General features: G+C 38.4%; 1 protein-coding gene across 3 annotated transcripts in view; it reads right to left on the reverse strand.

The window, feature by feature from the left end:
• Nucleotides 1–1182: 1182 nt before the first annotated feature.
• The window catches only part of LOC117338777 (RING finger protein 44-like), a 41066-nt gene continuing 15652 nt past the window's right edge, over nucleotides 1183–26596 (reverse strand). For 2 of the 3 annotated variants that reach the window (XM_033900104.1, XM_033900106.1), the window contains 8 exons: nucleotides 23384–23511; nucleotides 13624–13817; nucleotides 5694–5865; nucleotides 4880–5206; nucleotides 4321–4479; nucleotides 3656–3765; nucleotides 2845–3151; nucleotides 1183–2612 (listed from right to left, as the gene is read on the reverse strand). In XM_033900104.1, the coding sequence (XP_033755995.1) occupies nucleotides 2550–2612; nucleotides 2845–3151; nucleotides 3656–3765; nucleotides 4321–4479; nucleotides 4880–5206; nucleotides 5694–5865; nucleotides 13624–13817; nucleotides 23384–23511 (1460 nt within the window). In that variant the 3' untranslated portion in view covers nucleotides 1183–2549. The remainder of the gene's footprint in view (nucleotides 2613–2844; nucleotides 3152–3655; nucleotides 3766–4320; nucleotides 4480–4879; nucleotides 5207–5693; nucleotides 5866–13623; nucleotides 13818–23383; nucleotides 23512–26596) is intronic. The other variant, XM_033900105.1, reaches the window with a different exon arrangement.

Below are 26596 nucleotides of genomic sequence, written 5' to 3' on the forward strand. Positions count from 1 at the left end.
GGATGTGTATTTGCTGCAGTACAGAGCATGAATACCTGATGTACATCTGTGTTCTACAGAAAGGCAACAAAAAGAGGGAATTATATATATACAGCGAATCAAACCAATGTACCTACAGGTAGATACAAAATACACATACCTACAGGTAGATACAAAATACATGTAACCTACAGGTAGATACAAAATACATGTACCTACAGGTAGATACAAAATACATGTACCTACAGGTAGATACAAAATACATGTACCTACAGGTAGATACAAAATACACATACCTACAGGTAGATACAAAATACACGTACCTACAGGTAGATACAAAATACATGTACCTACAGGTAGATACAAAATACATGTACCTACAGGTAGATACAAAATACACATACCTACAGGTAGATACATGTACATACAGGTAGATACAAAATACATGTACCTACTGGTAGATACAAAATACACATACCTACAGGTAGATACAAAATACATGTACCTACTGGTAGATACAAAATACACATACCTACAGGTAGATACAAAATACATGTACCTACAGGTGGATACAAAATACACATACCTACAGGTAGATACAAAATACACATACCTACAGGTAGATACAAAATACATGTACCTACAGGTGGATACAAAATACATGTAACCTACAGGTAGATACAAAATACACATACCTACAGGTAGATACAAAATACATGTACCTACAGGTAGATACAAAATGCATGTAACCTACAGGTAGATACAAAATACACATACCTACAGGTAGATACAAAATACATATACCTACAGGTAGATACAAAATACACATACCTACAGGTAGATACAAAATACATGTAACCTACAGGTAGATACAAAATACATGTACCTACAGGTAGATACAAAATACACATACCTACAGGTAGATACTATGTACCAACAGGTAGATACAAAATAAACGTACCTACAGGTAGATACAAAATACATGTAAACTACAGGTAGATACAATATACACATACCTACAGGTAGATACAAAATACATGTAAACTACAGGTAGATACAAAATACACATACCTACAGGTAGATACAAAATACATGTAACCTACAGGTAGATACAAAATACACATACCTACAGGTAGATACAAAATACATGTAACCTACAGGTAGATACAAAATTCATGTACCAACAGGTAGATACAAAATAAATGTACCTACAGGTAGATACAAAATACACATACCTACAGTTAGATACAATGATGTACTTACTCTAACTTACTACAGGTAGATACAAAATGTGTATTGGTCAGTCAGTATTAATCATGCACGTTTTGTTAATTTAATTAACTATCCAGCTACAGAGATTATTTGTATAATTTTATATCTTTCCAAAGTCTAAAGATGTCAAAACAGCTATGTATAAATCCGGAGCATTTCCCTATACAGCTAACACTTTTTCAATACATAAACTGGTAATCCAAAATCTGGCTTTCCTGAATTTTGTTTTCAAAGTAATTGTGTGGAAAAACATTGGAGAACTTGAATTATTTCTAAAAAATCATTGTCCGAATTAATAACATGCAACTGCATTTTGTTTGAAACTGAAATTCACATCCATGTTAAACAAAGAATTGTTTTGAATCACACTCAAGCACACTCAACACAGTGCTGGCCAATCCAAGCTTCTATCATCATCTCACAATGTTCTTATCTCAATTAGGTAAAAATTTGCCGATAATGCTTGTTCATAATTTTTAGCTGTATCTAGCAATGCATTGTATGGTCATATATGAACTTAGTCAATATGTTTTTATATCCCTTTAACACTTTTAATACAACTACTGTTTTTGTTCAGTCTACTTTTGTTGCTAAAGGCCATGACTATAAAGCGACCTGTTAGCAATGATGAAGATATAACAACAAAGAGACCTGGCTACTAGATGTCATATAAACAAAAAATAACAAAACATCAAAAACAATGGAGTAACATATAAAAACTCAATGAAAATACAACTTGTTTCTAAATCATTTCCGACAATAGTTTTGGGGGGAAATGCATGTTATAATAAACTTGTTATTAAAACAATTCAACCGTTGGTCAGTCTATAGTCTGTTTGAATTGTTCAATATTTGTAATGCACCATTTTACAATACTAAGTATAGTCTTTTTCAAAATTAAAAAAAAAAAAAATAAGATAGAGAGAAGAAAACATGCCAAGTTGTCTGCTAAATATCGTCTATCCAAGATATTTCAAATGCTGCGCAGTACAGTCCCTTCACACTGGTCACGCCATTTTATGAAAAAATGTTTCTTTCATCAAACTAGCAGCAACTCATCCATTTGAGATGTGTTCCTCGGACATGTTTGTCTCATACTGCTGCTCGGAAACTGACCACTGATAAGTTAATACAGCAGGCCCCTCATCCTGTCACCTAAGTGTCTCTTTTAAAAGGTGTGCTTGATAGATGTTACAGCCAACAGTAAGATTTGTAGATGTAGCAACCATGACTGGCTGGCTATTACCATATGTAACACCTAATCTGATTGGCTGGCTGGCTATTACCATATGTAACACCTAATCTGATTGGCTGGCTACCTCTGCTGCATCTGCTCTACAAATAGGACAGGTTCTGTTTGTCTGAAAGTACAATAAAAGAAACGTCAATTCAACTGAGATATTTAATAACTGACAATGCTTCCTCAACCGGAACACATAAACCAAAATTACCTGGGGAATTATCCCTGCAGCACAGAGTCAAAATAATCTTACTATTTTGGCAATTAGATGTTTTTGAATGTGTACCTAATTTCAACAGCATTTGGATATCACTTTAGAAGTGTTCCTGTTATAAATCTAGAGGCATGCATACCTTGAGCCACTTGTCGACACACTTGGTGTGGAATTCGTGACTACATGGTAGAACACGAAGGAGTTGGCGGTTCTCAAAATCACACATGCACACAACACAGGAAGTCTGATCCATGCCCGAGTGGTGTGTCTCCTTGTTAAACCTGTAGGCAGGCAGCTGGTCGATTTCTAACTTGGTCAGGCCCTTGGGCTTGGCATCTCCCAGTCTCTCTGCTAGATTCAGTAATGCCTCATAGTTTTCTACTTCAGTTGCGTCTTCTCGGAAGTCCCGTCCAAATCTTGGCAGTGGTGGATTACCAAGCATGGCACTAAAACAATGATAGGATCATACAATCATCAATACAATGCCCTCATTCTTTTATAAAAAGACTAATTACTAAGAAAATTAATTACTGTATAATAATATATTTTATTCATATATCCAAAATAAGGCCTGAAATGATAAATCTAAGTGGAAGTCCTTAGTCATGGAGTCACAAAATTTTGTTGGGACCCGGAGAAATTCTGGAAACATTGAAATTTTACAGAGTGTGACCCATACTTTTAACAAGTCCAAGGAAAATGACCCATACAAACATAATATAGATTAATCACCGAGTCTAAGGAAAATGACCCATACAAACATAATATAGATTAATCACCCAGTCCAAGGAAAATGACCCATATAAACATACTGTAGATTAATCACCCAGTCTAAGGAAAATGACCCATATAAACATATTGTAGATTAATCACCTCAAATTCCATTTGTGTGTTCCTATAGGAAACAACACTAACGAAGTAATAGACTGAGGATTCGTGTGAATACTTACAGGAAGTGGAGCAGGAACCCTGGGTAGGGTGGTGGAGGTGGAGGTATGGAGCGTAATCTACCATTGCGGCCAGCCGTTCGGTGGCGTGCATAGTATCTGTGAAATGGTCCCTGTAATACAAACAGATAGATAGAGTACATGCCCACACAAAAATATGGAGACGTAGCAAATAATATGTCCAATATATACAGCAAGTAATGAATACAAATTCTGGGCTGAAACACGAGGAGATAAGGATTGACTGAAGTATATATCCCCAGAGATGTAAACATATGGATCGTCCTGAGGACCAGGTATGTGGCCGAAATCACAGGTAGTTTAGTAAATATATATATGTCTCTTCGGTCAGAGGTGGCAATTCAATGGGTGGTGTGTGTGCTTGTTTTTTCTTGGTGTGCTGTGTACTTACGTAGATGTCTTGAAGAGAGGGGTGGACCATAGGCTCCTGTAGAAGGACTGTGGTGTGTACTTACGTAGATGTCTTGAGGGGAGGGGTGGACCATATGCTCCTGTAGAAGGACTGTGGTGTGTACTTACGTAGATGTCTTGAGGGGAGGGGTGGACCATAGGCTCCTGTAGAAGGACTGTGGTGTGTACTTACGTAGATGTCTTGAGGGGAGGGGTGGACCATAGGCTCCTGTAGAAGGACTGTGGTGTGTACTTACGTAGATGTCTTGAGGGGAGGGGTGGACCATAGGCTCCTGTAGAAGGACTGGGGGGGTGGCTGTGAAGGCTGTGGCCCCGGGATGGTGCTGGTGTAGAGCTGCTTGAAGGGGATAGGCATGGCGGTGATCTGATATTAACTGGACTTCCTCCTCGTGACGCTATAACAGACATTTCTTCATTACTACCAAGGCAGACAAAGTCATGATCGTATCTAATCAAACAAATTGAAGATAAAATTTTAATTTAATTAAACTTTAAAAACTGCACATACTTTTTTAAGAAAAAAAGATTCAAACTCAAGGTAAAAGTGAACTTTACATAAAACTATATGTTACATATCATTCCCTAATCCTGTTCTGATGATATATGATGAAGTATCGCTCATTGGTCAGAATAACAATCCACATGAATAGTTACTCAATTCAATCACACACAAAATTAAAAGAAGTTTAAAATAAACAGAAAGCTTACTTTAGCCTTTGTTGTTCAAACAATGAGAATCAAATCAAGAGTTAGAACTATAAAGTTCCACTCAGTAAATGTTGAGAATGTTCTTACCGTCGGCCTTACCTGATGGGTAGAGCCAGTGAACTGTGGTGGTCGCGAGGCCAACTGATGCTGAGGTATATGGCTAGTGGAGTGAGGGGGCTGGAACATGGGTGGTATAGAGTTTGGATGGATAGGGATTTGCTGTATGTTACATGATGGAATCTGCTGCACCCCACAAGATGCAGGGATCTGGACATTGCAGGCAGGAATGGACCACGTCGGCTGGCTATTACACACAGGTAAGTGGCCCGCAGCTGTGCACATTGTGATCTGATGGGGACCAGTGCACACTGGGATACCATAGGGTGCCATGGTCACCGGAGCGGACACAGGCACCTGGGGAAGAAATCAACATAGCTCGAATGAATAAAACATTGACAAAACATTCACTTTGTATATATCTATTACAGTTTTACAAGTGAAATGGAAGTTTTTTTACTATGACCAACACAATTTGCTCTTTTTATCGTTAACTAGATGCTTTGCTATTATGAAAAATATCCAAATATTTACTCCACTTGTGAAATAAGACTGTTACTTATAGGTATCAAGAATACCAGTATTCTCTGAATACATTATTTGTCATGATTGCAATTAAGTAGGAAAGATAAGGTATTAAACAAACACCAGGAAGTTTTAAAATATAAAAAAAAAACAATACAATTATTGCGAAATTCCTCAGTATCAATAAATATTACATTTACTAAAAAGATCTCTTGCATACACAACATATAGTCGTACACATCCAGGCATTAATACAATTTGCTTGTCTGCCCTAAATGGCACAGCCTTTGACAATTCAAACAAACATGATGGTACTCACTCTCTCCACGTCCATGAGGACTGGCTGCTGAACTGTCTGATGGTGAGGGGGTAGGGCTGCTGGGTGGATCTGGTGACCCATCATGTTTGGGGGCTGGAACGCACGCCGCTCCGGCGAACCCTCATTATGACGTAAAATGTTCCTCTCTCTCGTGCGCCGTCTCGTTCCCGGACTGAAATGTCAAAATAAATTCACTGTGAATATAAACTAATGTGACAGAATGTTTGTCGATTTCTAGAAACTCAAAAGTTAAAATCACAAGCTCTCATCAAATGTGGTGCTACACAACACTGAACATCTTCCTAGGCTTTCCTTTAAAGTTAAAAGAGCATTATGTGTGGAGAATGTGTGGAGAATGTTGTGTAGAATGTTGTGTGTAGAATGATGTGTGGAGAATGTTGTGTGGAGAATGTTGTGTGGAGAATGATGTGTGGAGAATGATGTGTGGAGAATGTTGTGTGGAGAATGATGTGTGGAGAATGATGTGTGGAGAATGTTGTGTGGAGAATGATGTGTGGAGAAATGTGTGTGGAGAATGATGTGTGGAGAATGTTGTGTGGATAATGTTGTGTGAGGAAGTGTGTGTGGATAATGATTTGTAATAGATGATGTGTGGAGAATGTGTGTGGAGAATGTGTGGCGACTGTTGTGTGGAGAAGATGTGTGTTGTATGCTTGTGAGCTTGTGGTTAAGGTGTGTGGAGAATGTGTGTGGAGAATGTTTGTGTGGAGTCATGCTGTGTGGCTTGATGTGTGGCGGTTGTGTGTGTGTGTGCGAATGATTGTGTGGTCTGTTGTGTGGCGCCTGCTGTGTGGCGCCTGTTGTGTGGCGCCTCATGATGGCGCCTTCTGTGTGGCGCCTTCTGTGTGGCGCCTCCTGTGTGGCCCTCTTGTGTGGCGCCTGCTGTGTGGCGCCTGTCTGTGTGGCGCCTGTTGTGTGGCGCCTCCTGTGTCGCGCCTGCTGTGTGGCCCCTGCTGTGTGGCGCCCTGCTGTTGCCGCTGTTGTTGTGGCCCTTTGTGTGGCGCCTGCTGTTTCTCGTACTGCTGGTGTGGCTCATGCTGTTGTGTCGCCTGTGTTGTGTGGCGCCTGCTGTGTGGCGCCTTTTTTGTCTCGCGTCTCTGTGTGGCTCCTGCTTGTGCGCCTGTTGTTGTGGGCGCCTGTGGCGCCTGCTGTGTGGCTAATGTTGTGTGGATAATGATGTGTGGAGAATGTTGTGTGGAGAATCAATTGTAGAGGATCATGTGTAGAGAATGATGTGTGGATAATGTTGTGTGGAGAATGATGTGTGGAGAATGTGTGGAGATTGTGTGGAGATTGTTGTGTGGAGAATGTTGTGTGGAGAATGTGGAGAACTATGTGTGGAGAATCAATTGTAGAGGATCATGTGTGGAGAAGATTCATGTTTGGATATATTGTGTGGAGATTGTGGTGAGAATCGTGTGCGGAGAATGTGTGAAGAATAGTAATAGAATAACCCACAGTGTAATAGAATAACCCACAGTGTAATAGAATAACCCAGTGTAATAGAATAACCCACAGTGTAATAGAATAACCCACAGTGGATCATGACTAAACAAGACTGTGTTAACTCTGGAGTATTATCCACCAAACAGCATAGTTTCAATATTATAACAACACACTCCAGAACTCTCCAGAAAAATTATGTGACCCTGACAATCTGGTCAATTAATGAGCAAGTTTGTTTTATCTGGAAATTCCAACACAATTTAAATTGTGTTATCTGAAAATTCCCAACACAAATACAGGTCCCTGTTGAGTTCATTTGAGGCCAGCTTTTTGTATTCACACAACCGTTGGGTTATTATGAATTGTGTGTATGTGTGGGTGTGTGTCTCTGAAACCATAACATGCTGTATACCCTGTCAGATCAATATGGAATGGTCCAGACTGATCGAAAATGCATAGCATGAGGGGACATAGCTATCACAGTATCTTCATCAACCTGACGACGCAGGATTAAAAAAAAAGATTGAAATCTTAAACATGGTGATTAAATATTCTGTAAGAATTGGCGGAATAAAAGGCAGAATGGCATTTAATTATCTGCCACCACTATCACTAATTGCAGCTCTTTCATTAGCATACAAAATCATCTCAAACCGAAGGTGAGCATATCCAACCAGTGTCCTGTAAAACTGCTTAAATAATGAGCATGTTGCATAGCCATTTACAACTGCCATAAAACAATATCATGAAATTTTGATATGCAAAAACATCTGCCTTTTATGCCATACCGTTAAATTTGCTATTCCAAATGATTTATATCCACTTTCAATACCTGAATTATTTTTGAAAATCAATATTGATTACGAGCAATTTGTTTAGAATCTGTGTGTAGTTATTGTCTGTGATGTACTTGTTCTGAACTCCATTAACTGGTAGACAGTTTACGGTAGTTTAAACTAGGTCTCAACTGATGAAGTTTAATTCCAATCAGACCCTATAGTAGTATAGACCCTGATGTATTTTACAAGATGATGAAATTAGCTCAAAGAAAGCCTGCAGAACCACATCTCTCTGATCTATTTACGACAAGTTTTACCCTGGGCGACAAGCTGGCTGGGGCTGGAGTCGCTGCAAAATCATGGTCCTGGCAGTGTGACGGATTACAACACAGAACCTGCGTAACAGTCGCTGGGGAGATAGCTGCTGGTTCAACAAGAATGACTGTATCCTTAAAAGGCCAGCCTCCCGAAAACTGATCTCCCGAGTCCCTTCCACTTCCTGTAGGATCTGTGCAATGTGGTGGTATCGTCCAGCCTGTGTCATGGCTGCTCCACTGATGAAGCCTTGCAGCATCGTGTGTGTCACTATGTACGATGACTGGTTGACCATGCTGGCAATTGTATCCAGCAAAGTCAGGAGGTCATGATAATCCTCCCTCGTGGTCAACTGTAAATATACCCAATGGTGGCACTCCTCATAAAAGCGTGATTGGAGCTGACGGAAAAGGACACGTAGGGACTGGGCTACTGTCTGTGGCACCATAGGCCTGTCCTCTGATGACATCCTTGTACCAGCAACATCATTTCTATCCCTGGTATCATCATTACTGGTCATCTCGTGCATAGCAACATCACCCCTGGTCATCCTTTCTCTACCAACCCCATTGCTGGTCATCCTTTCTGTACCAACCACACCCCTGGTCATCCTCTCTGCAGCAACCTCATCCCTGGTCAACCCTTGCATAGCAACATCTCTGCACCTTCTTTCCCCAACATTGTCTTCCACACTGATCCCACTGTCTTGTTGCCTATGGATACCTTCACGTGAGATGATGTTACCAGCTACCCAGCACACCCATCTAAAGGCTCTACTCCACAAGCCTGACGCATTACGGGTCCAGTTACTGCTACTCTCAGGAAGCCAAGCATCTTGTGAGTTAGGATGTCTAGATGCTGATGTTGGTGGGATAGGCTCTGCTATTGCTGAAAACCCATCATCAACAGCATCCTGCTCAAAGCTTTCTCTGTGTAAATGATCCTCAGAGAATTCTGTTCCAACAACACCCTGTGCACCAGACCTTTCATGTAGAGTATGTGAACTTTCACCTCTATGATAAGGACATCCCACATTGCCGGCATGTATGTAACCATGGTTTTGCAGGTCAGGTTCTGTCTCAAAGCTATTGTTAATAGAATGTTGGTTTGGTTGTAGGTTTGATTGAACCCTGCTATATGAAAAGCTGTTTGCACTTGATGCATAATTGATACCCTGACTTGGTGGTATGATCTTTGGGGTCATATCCTGGCTTGGTGGTAGAACCTGTTGGGCCATACCCTGGCTTGGTGGTAGAACCTGTTGGGGCATACCCTGGCTTGGTGGTAGAACCTGTTGGGTCATACCCTGGCTTGGTGGTAGAACCTGTTGGGTCATACCCTGGCTTGGTGGTAGAACCTGTGGGGTCATACCCTGGCTTGGTGGTAGAACCTGTTGGGCCATATCCTGGCTTGGTGGTAGAACCTGTGGGGTCATACCCTGGCTTGGTGGTAGAACCTGTGGGGTAATACCCTGGCTTGGTGGTATGATCTGTTGGGCCATACCCTGGCTTGGTGGTAGAACCTGTTGGGTCATACCCTGGCTTGGTGGTATGATCTGTTGGGCCATACCCTGGCTTGGTGGTAGAATCTGTGGGGCCATATCCTGGCTTGGTGGTAGATCCTGTTGGGTCATACCCTGGCTTGGTGGTATGATCTGTTGGGCCATACCCTGGCTTGGTGGTAGAATCTGTGGGGCCATATCCAGGCTTGGTGGTAGAACCTGTGGGGTCATACCCTGGCTTGGTGGTAGAACCTGTTGGGTCATACCCTGGCTTGGTGGTATGATCTGTTGGGCCATACCCTGGCTTGGTGGTAGAACCTGTTGGGTCATACCCTGGCTTGGTGGTAGAACCTGTGGGGTCATATCCTGGCTTGGTGGTATAATCTGTTGGGACATACCCTGGCTTGGTGGTAGAACCTGTGGGGTCATACCCTGGCTTGGTGGTTGCACTTGTGGGACCATGCCATTGTTTGGTGGATCAACATGTGAGCACCTGCCAGGGTGTGATAAAGCCACACTTTGGTCTTGTAGCGAGACTGATGGTGGCCTAGTCATACCAAGGTTTACCGATTCTCTAATATTAGCTGTATCTTGGTTTGAAGGAAAAAACTGAGATCTGTATACATTTCTAGATCTGTTGTCAAATGTCCTATCCAGTTCTGAATAGCTGGCGCCTGCATTAAAATCTATGGAGGAATACGGACCTCGTCCTTCTGTTTGTTCATGTATGTAGTTTCCATGTCTACTAGCAAGGTTGCCTGGGTGGCATTCATTCCCTGGTGGTACCCTAACTGTATGCTGATTAGCATGACAAATACCGAGACCTTGAATCGCTGTTGGATGAAACTGTTCTGAGTACAAAGGCACAGAGTGACCAATCATATTTCTCTGTTGATTAGGGATATAGCCAGTACCTTCACTATGGCCTGCATAGGAAGAAAAGGTCTGCACTGAAGAATTTTCATTTTCACTTCCACTGTAGTTTTGCCAGTTGTTGGGTGGTGCAGTATCTACAGATGTCCCTTGTCCATGTCTTGTTTGCAGATGAAGTATTCTGTGTTGAGTGCTTCCACTGAAGTAGGGATGGAAACGTCCCTCACTATGAAGTTGTTGCAATGGTTGCACTTCCTGTTGATCAGGATATGCTGAAATTGGAGGAGAGTGTTGCTGTGAGGTAATAGGACACCCCTGCTGATGCTGAGAATCTGCTGCATGACAAACATGATTTGACATGATCTGAGAAGTTTGTGTAACTCCATGTACCGGCTGATGGTACGGACCTCTATGTTGTGGAATGAAGAGAAACTCTCCAGGAAAAACCTCCAATGCACAGCCATCAATACCTGCTTCTCTAAACATCAAAACTTGCCGTCCTACTGGCACAAAATTACTTGGCATCATCTCCATGGTCAGCGGACTACCAGATATTACTGGCATGGCCACTGGTATGGGGCCAACATCTTGCACAACTGGGGTCCAAAGATTCCAATTGCTTGCCATTTCATTTCATTATCCAGTGTTGCAGAATTTTATGTAGAAGTGAAGAGAAGAAAAGATATGCCAAAGTGCATGCTTGTTTTGTTGCTAAGCAACCTACACAGGACATATTCAGCAGCAACAATTACATTATGACATCATCACAAACAATGATGACATCATCAACAATACACTGAAGAGGTCAACTGAGTTCATCCTATTATGACATCACAATGGTTAATTTCCCGTACTTTCATTAGACTACCATGAAAACAGTTAACTAATTAACTGAAACTTTTATCAATGAGGCGATTTTGTGAATTAAACCATGTTCATCATTTTCAAATCATATAGTTGATATGCACCTTATATAATCTTTAGACTAACATGGCCAGCTTAGATATATAGCACCGTTCTGACAGCTTCATGTACATGTATTGATAATTTTATTCCTAACAATAATTATATATTTCAATTTCTACTCAAGTTGGACTCGATGAAACTACCAAACTTAATCGGTTTCATTTGCTCATGAATTTGACCAGATTAACACTGATCAGTGCGTATGAATACATGGTTAAAATCCTTCCGCGGAACGATTTCACTTTTTCTACACTGTTGTTATAAACATGGATTAATTATTAAATTATCAAATTCATAATGTATTCTTGTATTTAATTAAAGATTACATATGCTAGATACTTCTACTTTGACAAAATAATGCTGTTTTTAATCCTAAAATTGCGGACTATTTTACTCGACCGACTAGACATGCACAAACCGGAACTTGTCGGCTTTTCCGCATTTGGACTTGCACAAGCTTCGAGACATTAATATCTAGACCGACTTTTTTATTCGAAAAAAAAAACACCAATTGAAATATAAGGATTGAATCTTGATTTGGTCGATTTCATGTGGTCATGAATTGAGTTGCTCTTGAGACAAATTCAACATGAAAATTTGTCTCAAGAGCAACTCAATTCATGACCCCATGAAAACGACCAAATCAAGATTCAATCCTTAAATGAATAATAGTTATAATTGAACATTTTCTTAATTTCGTTATGAACAATCATGATTTCATATTATTGTCTTTACAATTTTAACACTCCATTGTCAAATAGCTAAGTGTACACAGTTAAAATCTATCATTATCATTTATAGCCAATAAAATTTACTCATATATTAGTTGAACAAAAATACGACCTTTCAAAAATCCTATTTTGAATTTTTGGATAAATTGTACATACTCCTCATACATGTTAATTACTTTGTGATTTGTGAAACCATTTGAAATGCCTTAATGTTTATAAATAACTGCATTAATGGCCAAACTGTTGAGGATGCCGCTGGATTATCTTGGAAAATGTCAACGGCTTCTAACTGTTGACAATATTCACCTCCGCTAGCTAGCAGTCATTAGCACTAGAAACTGAGAGGTCCTATTCACACCAAAGATGTTAATTAGTTCCTGCCGACGAAATTAGATTTCAGCATTAGGCAGCCTTTCTACCTTCAACAATTGCGAATGCTAGTGATGAATTGAAGCAAGCTTCAGGAAAACCATAACAACATCTCCAATGTTTACCCTTTGGAATATGTGTGTTCCAGTGTCATGTGTCCGTCAGAGAAAGGTACATACAGCTACCTATTACAAGTTCTAAATCTCATTAGCTTTAAAGATTGTTCGAACTGTAGATTGTTCACAAAACAGTGAACAAGAGTCTGAATGATTAAAGCCTAATTAGCTGTAACAAATTTCCAAATTCCAAGAAATATTTTTTTTTTTTTTGTTCCCAGTTGATTATCCAGAATGTCTTATGCATGGTTGGTTATAGACTTCAATATCCTCTTTTGGTTACGACCTGGACCAACATAAGTCAGGCCCCACACATTTAAACTATACAATTGAACTTAGTCCACCAGACATCAAGCCCTACATGTTTGTTGTGGTTGTTCACAGGGAGAGATATTGATATATAAGCCCTGTGAACATGTACGTATCCCAACATTTACATCTCCACTCTCCATTTTCTATCAATTAATCTTGTGAACCACAGATTCAGTTACCAGTGTCATTTACAATTCTGACAGATCATATTCAAAACAGAAAAACAAGTTTTCGAACCTATGAACTTGTCAAACCATTGTAGTGCAGATCTATAGTAACAGACATTTGTAAACCTTTGTATAATTCATATCTAACCAATGAAACAGACCGTTTACAAACACATTCTTCCCTATCTGCATATGATTTTGTTAAACTGTCTTTGTGTGTTCTGAATGTATTGTTTACAGACATGCATGCATTCAGCAGTGTATGCAGACTGTGTGTTTGTGTGTATGTGCGCGCGCCATATAACAACACGCAAAAGATATGACAGATACTGACCTTCTGCGAGCCCTTGGTGTGTTGCTGCGATCAGAGGACGTCCTACGTAGACTTGCAGCTCTGCGCCTCACTCCGCCAATCCTGGCGCTCTCTGTCAGCGTTTCCCTGTTCTGTGAAGGGGGTGGACTCGGAGAGTTGGTCAAATCAATGTAACTTCCCGAGGTTTTCCGTCGCTTTCGACTGGGGCTCTCACTCTGAAAGTTGTACAAGCAAGCCATTATATGCTTCCGTTTTCAATCAGTCTGTTGTATTGATTGTATCCCAAGTCACAGCTGAACCAGCATGCCAAAGTTATAAACCCTACACACTCACACAACAGTATTCCTTCCTACCATACTCTCTCTATCAGCTTAATAATCAATCGTCTTTGTTCTCAGCACAATGTCAATTATTGCTGTTTTTTGCTTGCTTTCTTCTTCCCATCACTGCAGTTATCAGTTCCCTGCCAATGAGCTATGCATGCATAGTCCAGAAGTTTAAAGCTCTCAACTGCTTCTAGAGCTTCCTTCTATCTTGTTTTTGCACATGTTTTCTTTCTACCTTCATTCCATCCTTTCACTCAGATCTGGTCTGTTTCTACTTACTAACTAGTGGTTTAAACAATCTTCTTTGTCCCATTCTAACATTATTCCTATTATCTTCACACCATCTTGTTTATCTAAATGCTTATTTCTGCAATTGAATTTTCTCTTTACTACCTTCTGTCTATCCTGTTTGTCCGAATGCTTTGTTCTATAAATACCAAGTTCTGATACCAAACCACAGGTATGTATAATATGTGCCATATCTACCTAAATAGAAGTACTAACATAATTCAAAACTCAAACATATGACTGTACCAGGGTCTCTACCACTTCTAACAAGGGTTTACGCCAGCAAATATCATACACATTATGTAGGCAAACAAAAAGTTAAAGAAACCATAAGCACAGTTTTTCTATATAGCCCCTGATTCTATCAGTAATTCTTTAATGCTTCTACAAGATTTCTAGCTAAGCTTTAAACTGGATAACAGAAATCAGCCTGCTTTTTCTTTGTTTTTGTTGTTTGAGGTACTTTAAATTCCTGATTCATGATTCACTCAAGCCACTGTGTAGGTAACCAGTGTAAGGTGGGCTTTGTACTACAGTTCACCATCAGATTTGGACAGAGGGGACATGATTACACACCAGGTATTGATCTCGACTTTGAAGGACTGTAGCGCACTAATCACTTCTCAACCCAGCACAGTCATACACATCATTATCCCCACTTACTCGTCAAAACAGGTTCCTTTTTAAACTTTGCAAAACTTTGTATCTATATAAAATATATTTTCTGTATTGGTCCAGTAGGCGTATATGCATGAACATGAAAAGACTTTGTAAACAACATCTTAACTATTTTGAAAACATAGGTGTTTACTGACCCTAGGTGTAACACACAAACATACATGCACATCTTGGCTATGCATCTTGATCTGCACAAGCTAACACCAGGCATAAAATGAATGTCAAAATATTCAATATCTGCAAATCTGTGTTTCTGCCTGGGGTAGCTTTAGAAGCCCTTACACTGCTATATACATTTACATATGTCACCATGTACAACTTTATATATACTTCATGTGTGCCAGATATTTACAAATTTTATAATGTACATGGTGTATACATGCCTCTATAAGTAGGATATTGATAACAGTGCCCGAGTTTTTCCTATCTCTGGCCCCTATCACTAGGGTTGGGTTGTTTATACCAGTGGCCCCTCTGTCACCGGGGTTAGGTTTAGTTGGGCGGGGGATTTTATGTGCCGACAGGAGAAACATTCCCATGGTGTTTCTACTCCTCTAATGTTTTGCTTGGTGACCTCATTCTTCAAACACATGTGTGTGTACACTGTACACAAGAGCTTCTCTTGGTTATTGTCTTGGTTCATGACAGCAATTTAAATTTAAATTTATTTTAAGCTGCATTGTATGACCATTGTGCCTAGGGAGGGGATCTGGAAGGCATGCTGTATTGCTTATCTTTTGTGCTGGCATGTGAACCTGGGAGCATGGCATTGTTGGTTTACAGTGATGGTCAATGCCCACTCCTTCAACTTGACCTATGTCCAGCTGAACAGGGGCCACAGGTTGTCCTGGTGGTCATTGCTACCTGCCCTCTATGCAGGCTGTGGTCAGGAGCTTTTTAACAGGCTACGTGTCTACCCCTATATAATTTCCTGAGTGGGCATAACCCAGATCTTGAATAGTTGCTGTTCTGTTGGCATTCAAGGATGACAAGACTGATATCCTGGGGAGGGGTGTTGGTCCGATCCTTAGAGTCATTAGTATGAGTCAAGGGAGCTTATCTGGCAGATCTGTGCCAGGGCTCAGGGTTCCCTCTCTAACAACCTAACAGAAACCAGCCTTTATCAGGCAGCCTTCCCAGCATAAAGGAAATGTCACACAATCCAACGGAGAGCCTACAACAAAATACCTCCCCCAGAACGCACTACAGCAGACATTAGTCAGGATTGAGAGGAAGGTAGAAAAATAAAATCAAACCTGCATTAGAAACATAGGATTTAATATCTAATAATATCAAGACACAGATTAGGAATTCGAAATACAGACTGGAAAAGGGGAAAATAAGATGTTTTCTAATATGTAAGGATATAATCTACCTACCGCACACAGGTTAGGAAGTATAGACAGTGAAAAGGAAGAATAAACTGTTATATCAGAGATAAAAAAAATCTAGATGTCAAGCACAGGTCATTAGGAAGAACAAACTGAGGAAAGTAAGAATACAGTTTTACAATATATATATATATATATATATATATCAGCCCTAGGAAGGTCAGACTGAAAAACGGACAAATACAACACAAAAGATCAACATACAATTAACGTACAGCTGAACATACTATCACCATTAAATCATAGCATTCAAAACCTTTGCCAGAGTATCTTTTAGATTAGCAGATAGTCACACAGGCACAGAAAGACCAATAAAAAACATACCAGATGTTGGATGATATTTCACCGACATTCTATTCAACTGACTGATAAATTTTCATTCAGTCTGGTAATAAAAAAAATCACAACTGTATACCCCAGAAAGCTAATAATAGGCTTTGATGGGCCTAGACGCTCTCTTTCTTATAAGGAAATATGGAGTTCTCAGTTCAGTAACCAGGGTGAATTGAAGCATTGAAAGCCCGATATATTTAAAAGAGACAATCTACCTGGTATTTCCGGTTCATTCCAATGGTATGGGCTCATGAAACTCAAGGTTTCTTGATAGTAATACTACTACCAGCCAGCATTTTCTATACTCTTAAGCATACAAAGGAGCTCAAAACACCGAGCACTGCCAGTAACTTAATATAATCTGATCATTTTGCTATGGGCTGTCCTTTATTCAATTTGGAATATTATTTTCATTCAATGCAAAAAAATTATCTACATCAAGAGGACTAAGCATTGATCACATTTATATCTTTAATGTAAAATGATCAAAATATAAAAAAAAACTAATATATTACAGATATAAATAATCTTTGTTAGCTTTCAAAAGAATACACTCATCAATATTGTTTTAATTATGAAAATCACACACACACAAAAATGACAGATCGGATAGATAGCCTGGAGACCATACAGCACAAAGGAATCTTTTTTCGTGAGAATATTATCATGTATACACTGCTAGGCCCCGGGCTCTGTATAAAATACACCTCAACCAATACTGACTAGGCCTGGTGACCTAGACAAGCTTTCATCGCTTGGGTAGAATACATCAAATAAATAAACTTTGTGTGCCAGGCAAAAATATATGGTCTGGGTTCTTTATTTAAAAGTCAATTTTCTATCCACTTCCCTATCTTGAAACCCACATAGTTTTGGTCAACAAAATCGGGCAGCTGGCTGTGTAGTGCGTGGTGGAGTAGGCTGCAGTACAGCCAGGCTTGTGTTACTGGGTCCTGGTATTGATCATTCCCACATACAATATTCTCTCTCTCCCTCTCTCTATCCTTCAAACAAGCCTTGTGGCCTCCAGCACTCCAAGGCTTTCTGGGGCCACAGAAGGGGGACACAAACCCACAAATAAGACCATCAGTTAAAATGTCCACAGTGTAGAGAACTTAAATATAAAATAAATAGATGGTATCAAATGTTCTAATGGCACATTTGTAATACACCGAAATACAAAATAACCATGTTTACATTTCCCCAAAGTGCCCCATTGGATACATGGTAACAGCTATTTATCTGTGTTAAGCGAAGAAGGGTGGATTCCAATTAGGGACCAGTTTCAAAGCATTTCTGGAAGAATAACTGTGGCTTTTTAAGATCTTTAACAAATGTGGAAAACTGTGAAAGGCCCTGTGAACTTTAAATTTTTATCTCCCTTTGTGTTACAGCCTACCCAAGTTTGAGTGGAGACTCTAAACCAGGTTACAGCCAGCAAATCAAGGACCTATAAAAACAGCAATTGATTTCAAAAGTTGAATTAGCTACCAGCAAAACTGAAAATAGTAATATTCTCCCTAATTTCTCACATCAAAACTGAAATTTGCATCCACAACTGCACACAGCCAGCCAGATTAACGTGTTTGCTATGATGCCTAAATTTGACTCCAGCAGTACAGAAAATATGTGGGGAAGTCCTCTCGACATTCAGTAGATCTATATTAGTTTAGTCCTCTCGACATTCAGTAGATCTATATTAGTTTAGAATTGTCATTCAATGCTGTATCAGACAGCTGCTGCCTAGCATGTCCATCTGTTGAGAACAAAATCTTTGTTTCTGTCTTGTATATCTACACGAATATTAAAATGGACACAAATCCTAATGAATAAGAAATTGTCACTAACATAAAAATACAAGGTAAAAACTTAATGACTCACGTTTTAGGACATTTATACTAACATAGAGGTCACTTTATACTAACATAGAGGTCACTTTATACTAACATAGAGGTCACTTTATACTAACATAGAGGTCACTTTATACTAACATAGAGGTCACTTTATACTAACATAGAGGTCACTTTATACTAACATAGAGGTCACTTTATACTAACATAGAGGTCACTTTATACTTACATAGAGGTCACTTTATACTAACATAGAGGTCACTTTATACTAACATAGAGGTCACTTTATACTAACATAGAGGTCACTTTATACTAACATAGAGGTCACTTTATACTAACATAGAGGTCACTTTATACTTACATAGAGGTCACTTTATACTAACATAGAGGTCACTTTATCTCTTTTTGTTTCACATCTGGTTATATAAAGGCTAACCAAATTATTTATTATTCTATAAGTCAAATTACAATTTTTATCCGCTTGCTATGGTTAAGCAATTTGATTTCATCAGAAAATTGAAGAAATATTACTTGTATAACATGTTAATATAAGAAATATTACTTGTATAACATGTTATTATAAGAAATATTACTGGTATAACATGTTATCATAAGAAATATTACTGGTATAACATGTTATCATTAGAAATATTACTGGTATAACATGTTATCATAAGAAATATTACTGGTATAACATGTTATTATCAGAAATATTACTGGTATAACATGTTATAAGAAATATTACTGGTATAACATGTTATTATAAGAAATATTACTTGTATAACATGTTATCATAAGAAATATTACTGGTATAACATGTTATTATAAGAAATATTACTTGTATAACATGTTATTATAAGAAATATTACTGGTATAACATGTTATCATAAGAAATTTAAGTAGATAAATCTGCAATTTTCATATAAACTTTTGAAGAGTTTTCTTATAGATTCTATCAATGTTAGTTACTAAGTTTGTTTTTCAGATCCTGATCTTGTAAGGGAGGTAACTCGGCTGTCTGTCAGTCTTGTGATGAGTACTAGAGAAAGGAAATCAATACTTAGCATAGAAGCCTCCTGCGGTGGAAGCTAAGCTACATTATTGATGCCCAACACAGGCTTGTCGACTGGCAACACTACAATATTTACTTTTTCTATCTTGAATTTCACCCGGAGCTCAGCTAAGTCCTGTGACAATACTGGCCGTCCAACCCACATCATATGATGCAATGTCACTCAATCTAGGGCAGAGCTCACAGAGCACAATGGACAATAAATTACTTAAAGCTTCTGACAAAAAAAACAATGGAACCCAACAAGTTCAATCACAAATGCCAGTGACACCATCTTTCCAATATCTGCATATCGATTCAGGAGCTTTAACAAATTTAGTCTCTTTGCAGAAATTTCACTTTGTTCTTAGAATTTGCAAAGTCTTAATATTATCAGAAGTGAAAATGTCTAAAAACTTCCATTTTATACTAAATTTTATGATTTATCCTCTCCTTCATAGAGGTTAGTAATCCAGGAATACAAACATAAACTGGTTTTAAATGCTCACAAATTAAAATTGTTATGGCTATATATCTAGACTTAACAAATTTACAAGAAGCGTTCCTTAGTTAGGAGATATTTTCAGGGCCTGGTTCTTGTTTGCAAAGTCTGGGGTTTTTTTTTGCGTTGAAATAAACTTACTAAAGTGTGATTGAATATTCAATCCATGTGCTAGCTACAACAACATTGTAATGCTTGGAAGGATATTCTAGGTATTTCAACATTGGTAAATACAGTGATTCATTAGATAAACATAATATATAGAAAACATATGACAACTGCTATCATTGCATTATAACATAAAAAGGACATCTATCAACATATACTGACTGAAGTTTACAGAAATTCAGGGGAGTCGGTCATGGGATGGTTAGGTGTAGCAGACACATCTTTGACAAAGAAATTTCCAAACTTCCTCTCCTTTTTCTTCCAGTTTGAATATTCATGAAACAAATTAGCTTCAAGTGTTCGCTAACTGACAGGAGATGAAACCCTCTCAGTTTTTCCCCCTAAAATTGAGGGTATTTGATGCACAGTGCCATGAGCAGATTATGGTGCCAAGGGGCCTGTCAGTGTGTGTGTGTAGCTTCCTATGGCAAAGTCCCAAACAGCATGACTTTAATCAGACATTTCCTTTGTAAAGCCACCGACACATATGTTTAATTCAGTGTACTTGAACTGACGACAAAACTCAATCTTGAGAAGAAAGTGTATAATGAATTGTACTTACAGCCTATCCAATGTGAACACCAAATATTTTTACATATTTCATTCAAACTCAATATTAGATTCAAATTGATCAATTAGACAAGATGAAGACGTCATCTTCTTAGATAAAAGGATGAAAACTCTCTATAACATAAAATTATATTGACTCTGCCTATTTATGACAACCTAACCTTGCCACTAATTTTACCGTAACAGTTGTTTGGCTTGCCCAGCAGGTAAAATCAATGGGTATTTTGTGCCCGTCGTATGAGGATATATCAATATTATCAGAATTTCATTTCATAAAAAAATTGTGTGCAGGAAAAAAAATCACATTAAAAAATCAACAGGTTTTGCCTGATACAGGTAGCCAAATGATATTGATTTCAATGATTAGAGGTCCCCAGGGGGAGCCGAGGGTAGAGGGGCACCTAAAGGGTACACATAACATCAAACTTGGACTGTAAATCAACAGAATATTGTAATATGGGAAAAAATGGCAAATTGATTTAAATTTTTTTATTTTTTGTTATAAATGAATGAAGATTAAATTAATACATTTTTATCAGGTCTTTCCAAAAGCAGTGCATGCAAATATGTTACCTAACTGAAGAAATATTGGTTGATTTTTTAACTGCAACGTCTGTCTGGCTTCACAAATCATTCATTCAAATTTTTTTTTCAGGTGAAAATCTAAAAGCTGTACAGTTGACTTCCATTATATATAACTTCCTCCTGCACATTTTCGTTGAATGAGTAATGTTAGGATTTCTACACGCATGTTTTATACACATTTCAGCACAGAATTTAGCACTTTCCCATCCCTTTAGAATGCACTTTTTGTGATGTTCCAGGTATGAAGTCGGGATTGAAATTTCTTTGGGGTGCAGGAGATGTTGAGCATATGGCTACAGCTCAATACTTTACATACAGTAAAGATGTGCTGCCTTAAATGTTATATGTACTGCCATCATTATACAGTAAAACCTTGTTATAATGCCATCATTATACAATAAAACCTAGTTATACTGCCACAATTATACAGTAAAGCCTTGTTATAATGCCATCATTATACAATAAAACCTAGTTATACTGCCATCATTATACAGTAAAACCTTGTTATAATGCCATCATTCTACAATAAAACCTAGTTATACTGCCACAATTATACAGTAAAACCTTGTTATAATGCCATCATTATACAATAAAACCTAGTTATACTGCCACAATTATACAGTAAAACCTTGTTATAATGCCATCTTTATACAGCAAAACCTAGTTATACTGCCACAATTATACAGTAAAACCTTGTTATAATGCCATGATTATACAGTAAAATCTAGTTACACTGCCTCAATTATATAGTAAAATACATGCTGTATACTGCCACAATTATAAAGTAAAATCTATGTTGCCACAACTATATAGTAAAATCTATGTTATACTGCCACAATTTTTACAGTCAAACCGTGTTACACTGCCTCAATTACACAGTAAAATCTATGTTATACTGCCACAATTTTTAGTAAAACATTAAATACTGCCTGAGTTTTACAGTCAAATACAATACTGCCACCATTAGTGTATGTTCAGTAAAACTTGCCATACTGCCAAAACTTGTTTAGTAAATCTTGTTTTCTGCCATGGCCACCAATTGTATCATGAAACCTTGTTATATTGTTACCATCATACAGTAACATCTTGTTAATTTCCAATATAAGGGTCTTGGTAAGGAAATATATAAAGAGAGAATGGAAAACAAAATGTATCGGCTCGAGAAAGTGGCTACTGAACAAGAGCAACACAAAAGGTTTTTCTGTACCCCAAACAAAATAGTGTTCCTCATAATCTTATTTTAGACAGGTTGTTAAGTACAAATTATACTAAATGAAAAAGAGTGTTTTGTCTTTTGAAAACAGGTCTTCAAGCTAATCAGACCTTTTAACAATAAGGCAGTGGTCTGCAATTAACATAAACATTGATATCGCTGATTCAATTTGGGCTCTACCAATAAACTGATCACGTCGAGACTATAGAGGAAAGCATCCATGGAACTGTGCGTGTGACCAAAGACAAACTTCTCCCTAGTCTTCCATGGAAACGATCTTAACTGGTTATCATTGCATTGAAATATACTGCCAAATTGATCTCCCTTTACACACTACACAGAAATCTATCTCACGGTGTGTTTGCATGTAGGCACCGCACCAACTGATTTGCCTGCATACAGACATAGCGCTGAACCAATGCGACTTTCACTTCATATAAACATGAGATCATGAAACCAACTCTGCATGCAAACCAATAAGTACAATATCAATCTTTATCAAATACAAAATAGAGTTTGCATGTATTCAAATTATAAAAAAGATATTAACACAAATGTGATGTGACTTTGCCTGCAAACAAACGTAAAATCAATCTGCCTTCATGTCATTCTGTATCTGAAACACAAAATCAATCTGAACGTGCCTTAGCAGGACATGAACAAAACCCATTCTGGGCATGATCACCAGTCGTATATCAGTCCAGAACAACACAAAATCAATGGGGCATTGCCTGTGTACAGCATGCACCAACTCTTGTTTGATTTTGCCTCACTCTGTACATGTGGACCGGTGATGCATGCGCGTGTTGGGAAGGTGAGCACTAACCTTTCTGCCCGAGTCCTCCGAGATCATTTCTACAGCGGCTGCGCATAGCTGGGCCGCGTTCTGCATTGGCTGTTGATGGAGAACAGGCTGGCGGTGGTGGTAAATGTGACTGTAATTGTTCTGCAGTTCTGGTGATAACAAAATGAAAATTACCGTTAACCTTCTAAAATTTCAAAGAATCAATACAAGAGTGATCAATATTTAGCTGGGCTGATGATCACACACATTTACCCACATACACGCACAAAAACATTCACACATACACACGTACACGCACAAAAACATTCACACACGTACACGCACAAAAACATTCACACACATATGTACTGTTCATATGTAAATGCACAAAAACATTCGCACATATACACACGTACATATGTACATGCATAAAATCATTCGCACACATAAATACAAACACAGGTAAACTGTCACACTACCTTACATATACACACATACAATACACACCATTTAACATGCACTAGATTATAGAAAATAAAATGTGATCAGTTGGTATTATACAACTTCTGAAAAACCTTTTCAGAACAAACACAAATTGCCTGATTAATTGGTAAGTTACATATTTTATTTGGGCTGTATTGCGAGGAGCATGTTACTATATAAATACATACTATGAGCGTTTTCTGGCCTCTATATGAAAAATATCAGCTGTTGACAGGGGATAGTACCTACTGTGAATTGACAGGTATCCGATCACAATTTACAAGATCTACTTCAGCAGAGCACCGCCTTCACCCCTACCAAGACTGTCACCAAATCCACACACATTTCCATAACAACCAGCCAACGACCTGCTTTTATACAATAGTCCTCCACATCTCATTTGAATATTCATGCAGGGTTTAATTCAAACTGAAACTCGCACCCAGAAGCCCATGTTGGACTATTTCCGTGAAGGGAAGCCTCTGGTGTAATAGCAAAGCCTGCAGCCAACACCATCCAGGCGATTCTCTTCCTCTCGGAAGAATTCCAAAAGCTTCTCTTGTTCACTCAGACAAGATAGGGAGACACACCAGGCCTATTTGTGCCTAGAGAAACCAGTCAGCTTTACAAGCAAGCCAACAACAACAACCCTTGACAAAATAAAAACCCACCAAACTTAATTTAGTCCTAACAGGATTGTTCTGCACCCTTTGTCTGCAGCAGCATAAAACTACTTTATCCAAAAAAAGGTTTTCATCGTCTAAAATATCTTCTCTGTCCTGGCAAACATCCAACACTTTTTAAAATTTCTAACTTCAGGGAAGCAAATTTATTACTAATTATAAAATATTTTGATGTCTGCTATTTTTCACCAATGGTAATGTACTGTACTACGGACAAGTTGTTTAAGCTGTTACAACCATCTGGCCAGTTGGTGCTGCTTCTAAGCTGACAAATAAATAGCTTAAATAATAAACTGGATATGAAATTATTTCATTAATATGCATCAAGTGAATATCCTGAGGTCTAGCTCACAGAATATTTAAACTGACATCACACCACACATTTATCATGAAACAAAAGCTCCTATCATACGTATACATCACCATACAAATGTGAAACATACACACAGGTGTCACACATGTGATATATATGTGATATGTAGAGTGTAACACTTGTCCAGAACAAGGACCAGGTTTTTCTATACTGTATGTGATGATGTTACTATGGTGATGTAGTTATGAAATACAGTCAAGCTCCATGAACTGGTCCCCATTAATCTGACACTTGATCCCCAATCAGTTTCTATAATTTTAATAATGAGATAGCTTGAATATGATGATATCCCTTATAGCGCCTCTACCATCAATATTCTGAGTGGACAAAAATATACCAAAGAGATGACACACATCAGAGACTAATTACTGCATACTTACTTCTTTAAATTATGACATCATCCAACTATCTATGACATCACTGCTTCGCTTGTCTTACAACAAGAGGTAACAGTTCTCCATGTTCCTAGACTCATCATACAAACACAGGTAACAGTTCTCCATGTTCCTAGACTCATACAAACACAGGTAACAGTTCTCCTTGTTCCTAGACTCATACAAACACAGGTAACAGTTCCCCATGTTCCTAGACTCATCATACAAACACAGGTAACAGTTCCCCATGTTCCTAGACTCATCATACAAACACAGGTAACAGTTCCACATGTTACTAGACTCATCATACAAACACAGGTAACAGTTCCCCATGTTACTAGACTCATCATACAAACACAGGTAACAGTTCCCCATGTTACTAGACTCATCATACAAACACAGGTAACAGTTCCCCATGTTACTAGACTCATCATACAAACACAGGTAACAGTTCCCCATGTTACTAGACTCATCATACAAACACAGGTAACAGTTCCACATGTTACTAGACTCATCATACAAACACAGGTAACAGTTCCCCATGTTACTAGACTCATCATACAAACACAGGTAACAGTTCCCCATGTTACTAGACTCATCATACAAACACAGGTTACAGTTCTACATGTTACTAGACTCATCATACAAACACAGGTAACAGTTCCCCATGTTACTAGACTCATCATACAAACACAGGTAACAGTTCCCCATGTTACTAGACTCATCATACAAACACACGTAACAGTTCCCCATGTTACTAGACTCATCATACAAACACACGTAACAGTTCCACATGTTACTAGACTCATCATACAAACACACGTAACAGTTCCCCATGTTACTAGACTCATCATACAAACACAGGTAACAGTTCCACATGTTCCTAGACTCATCATACAAACACAGGTAACAGTTCCCCATGTTACTAGACTCATCATACAAACACACGTAACAGTTCCACATGTTACTAGACTCATCATACAAACACAGGTAACAGTTCCCCATGTTCCTAGACTCATCATACAAACACAGGTAACAGTTCCACATGTTACTAGACTCATCATACAAACACAGGTAACAGTTCCCCATGTTACTAGACTCATCATACAAACACAGGTAACAGTTCCACATGTTACTAGACTCATCATACAAACACAGGTAACAGTTCCACATGTTATAAGACTCATCATACAAACACAGGTAACAGTTCCACATGTTACTAGACTCATCATACAAACACAGGTAACAGTTCCCCATGTTATAAGACTCATCATACAAACACAGGTAACAGTTCCACATGTTACTAGACTCATCATACAAACACAGGTAACAGTTCCACATG

The sequence above is a fragment of the Pecten maximus genome, chromosome 12 (genome assembly GCF_902652985.1).
Source record: "Pecten maximus chromosome 12, xPecMax1.1, whole genome shotgun sequence".
Lineage (NCBI taxonomy): Eukaryota > Metazoa > Mollusca > Bivalvia > Pectinida > Pectinidae > Pecten > Pecten maximus.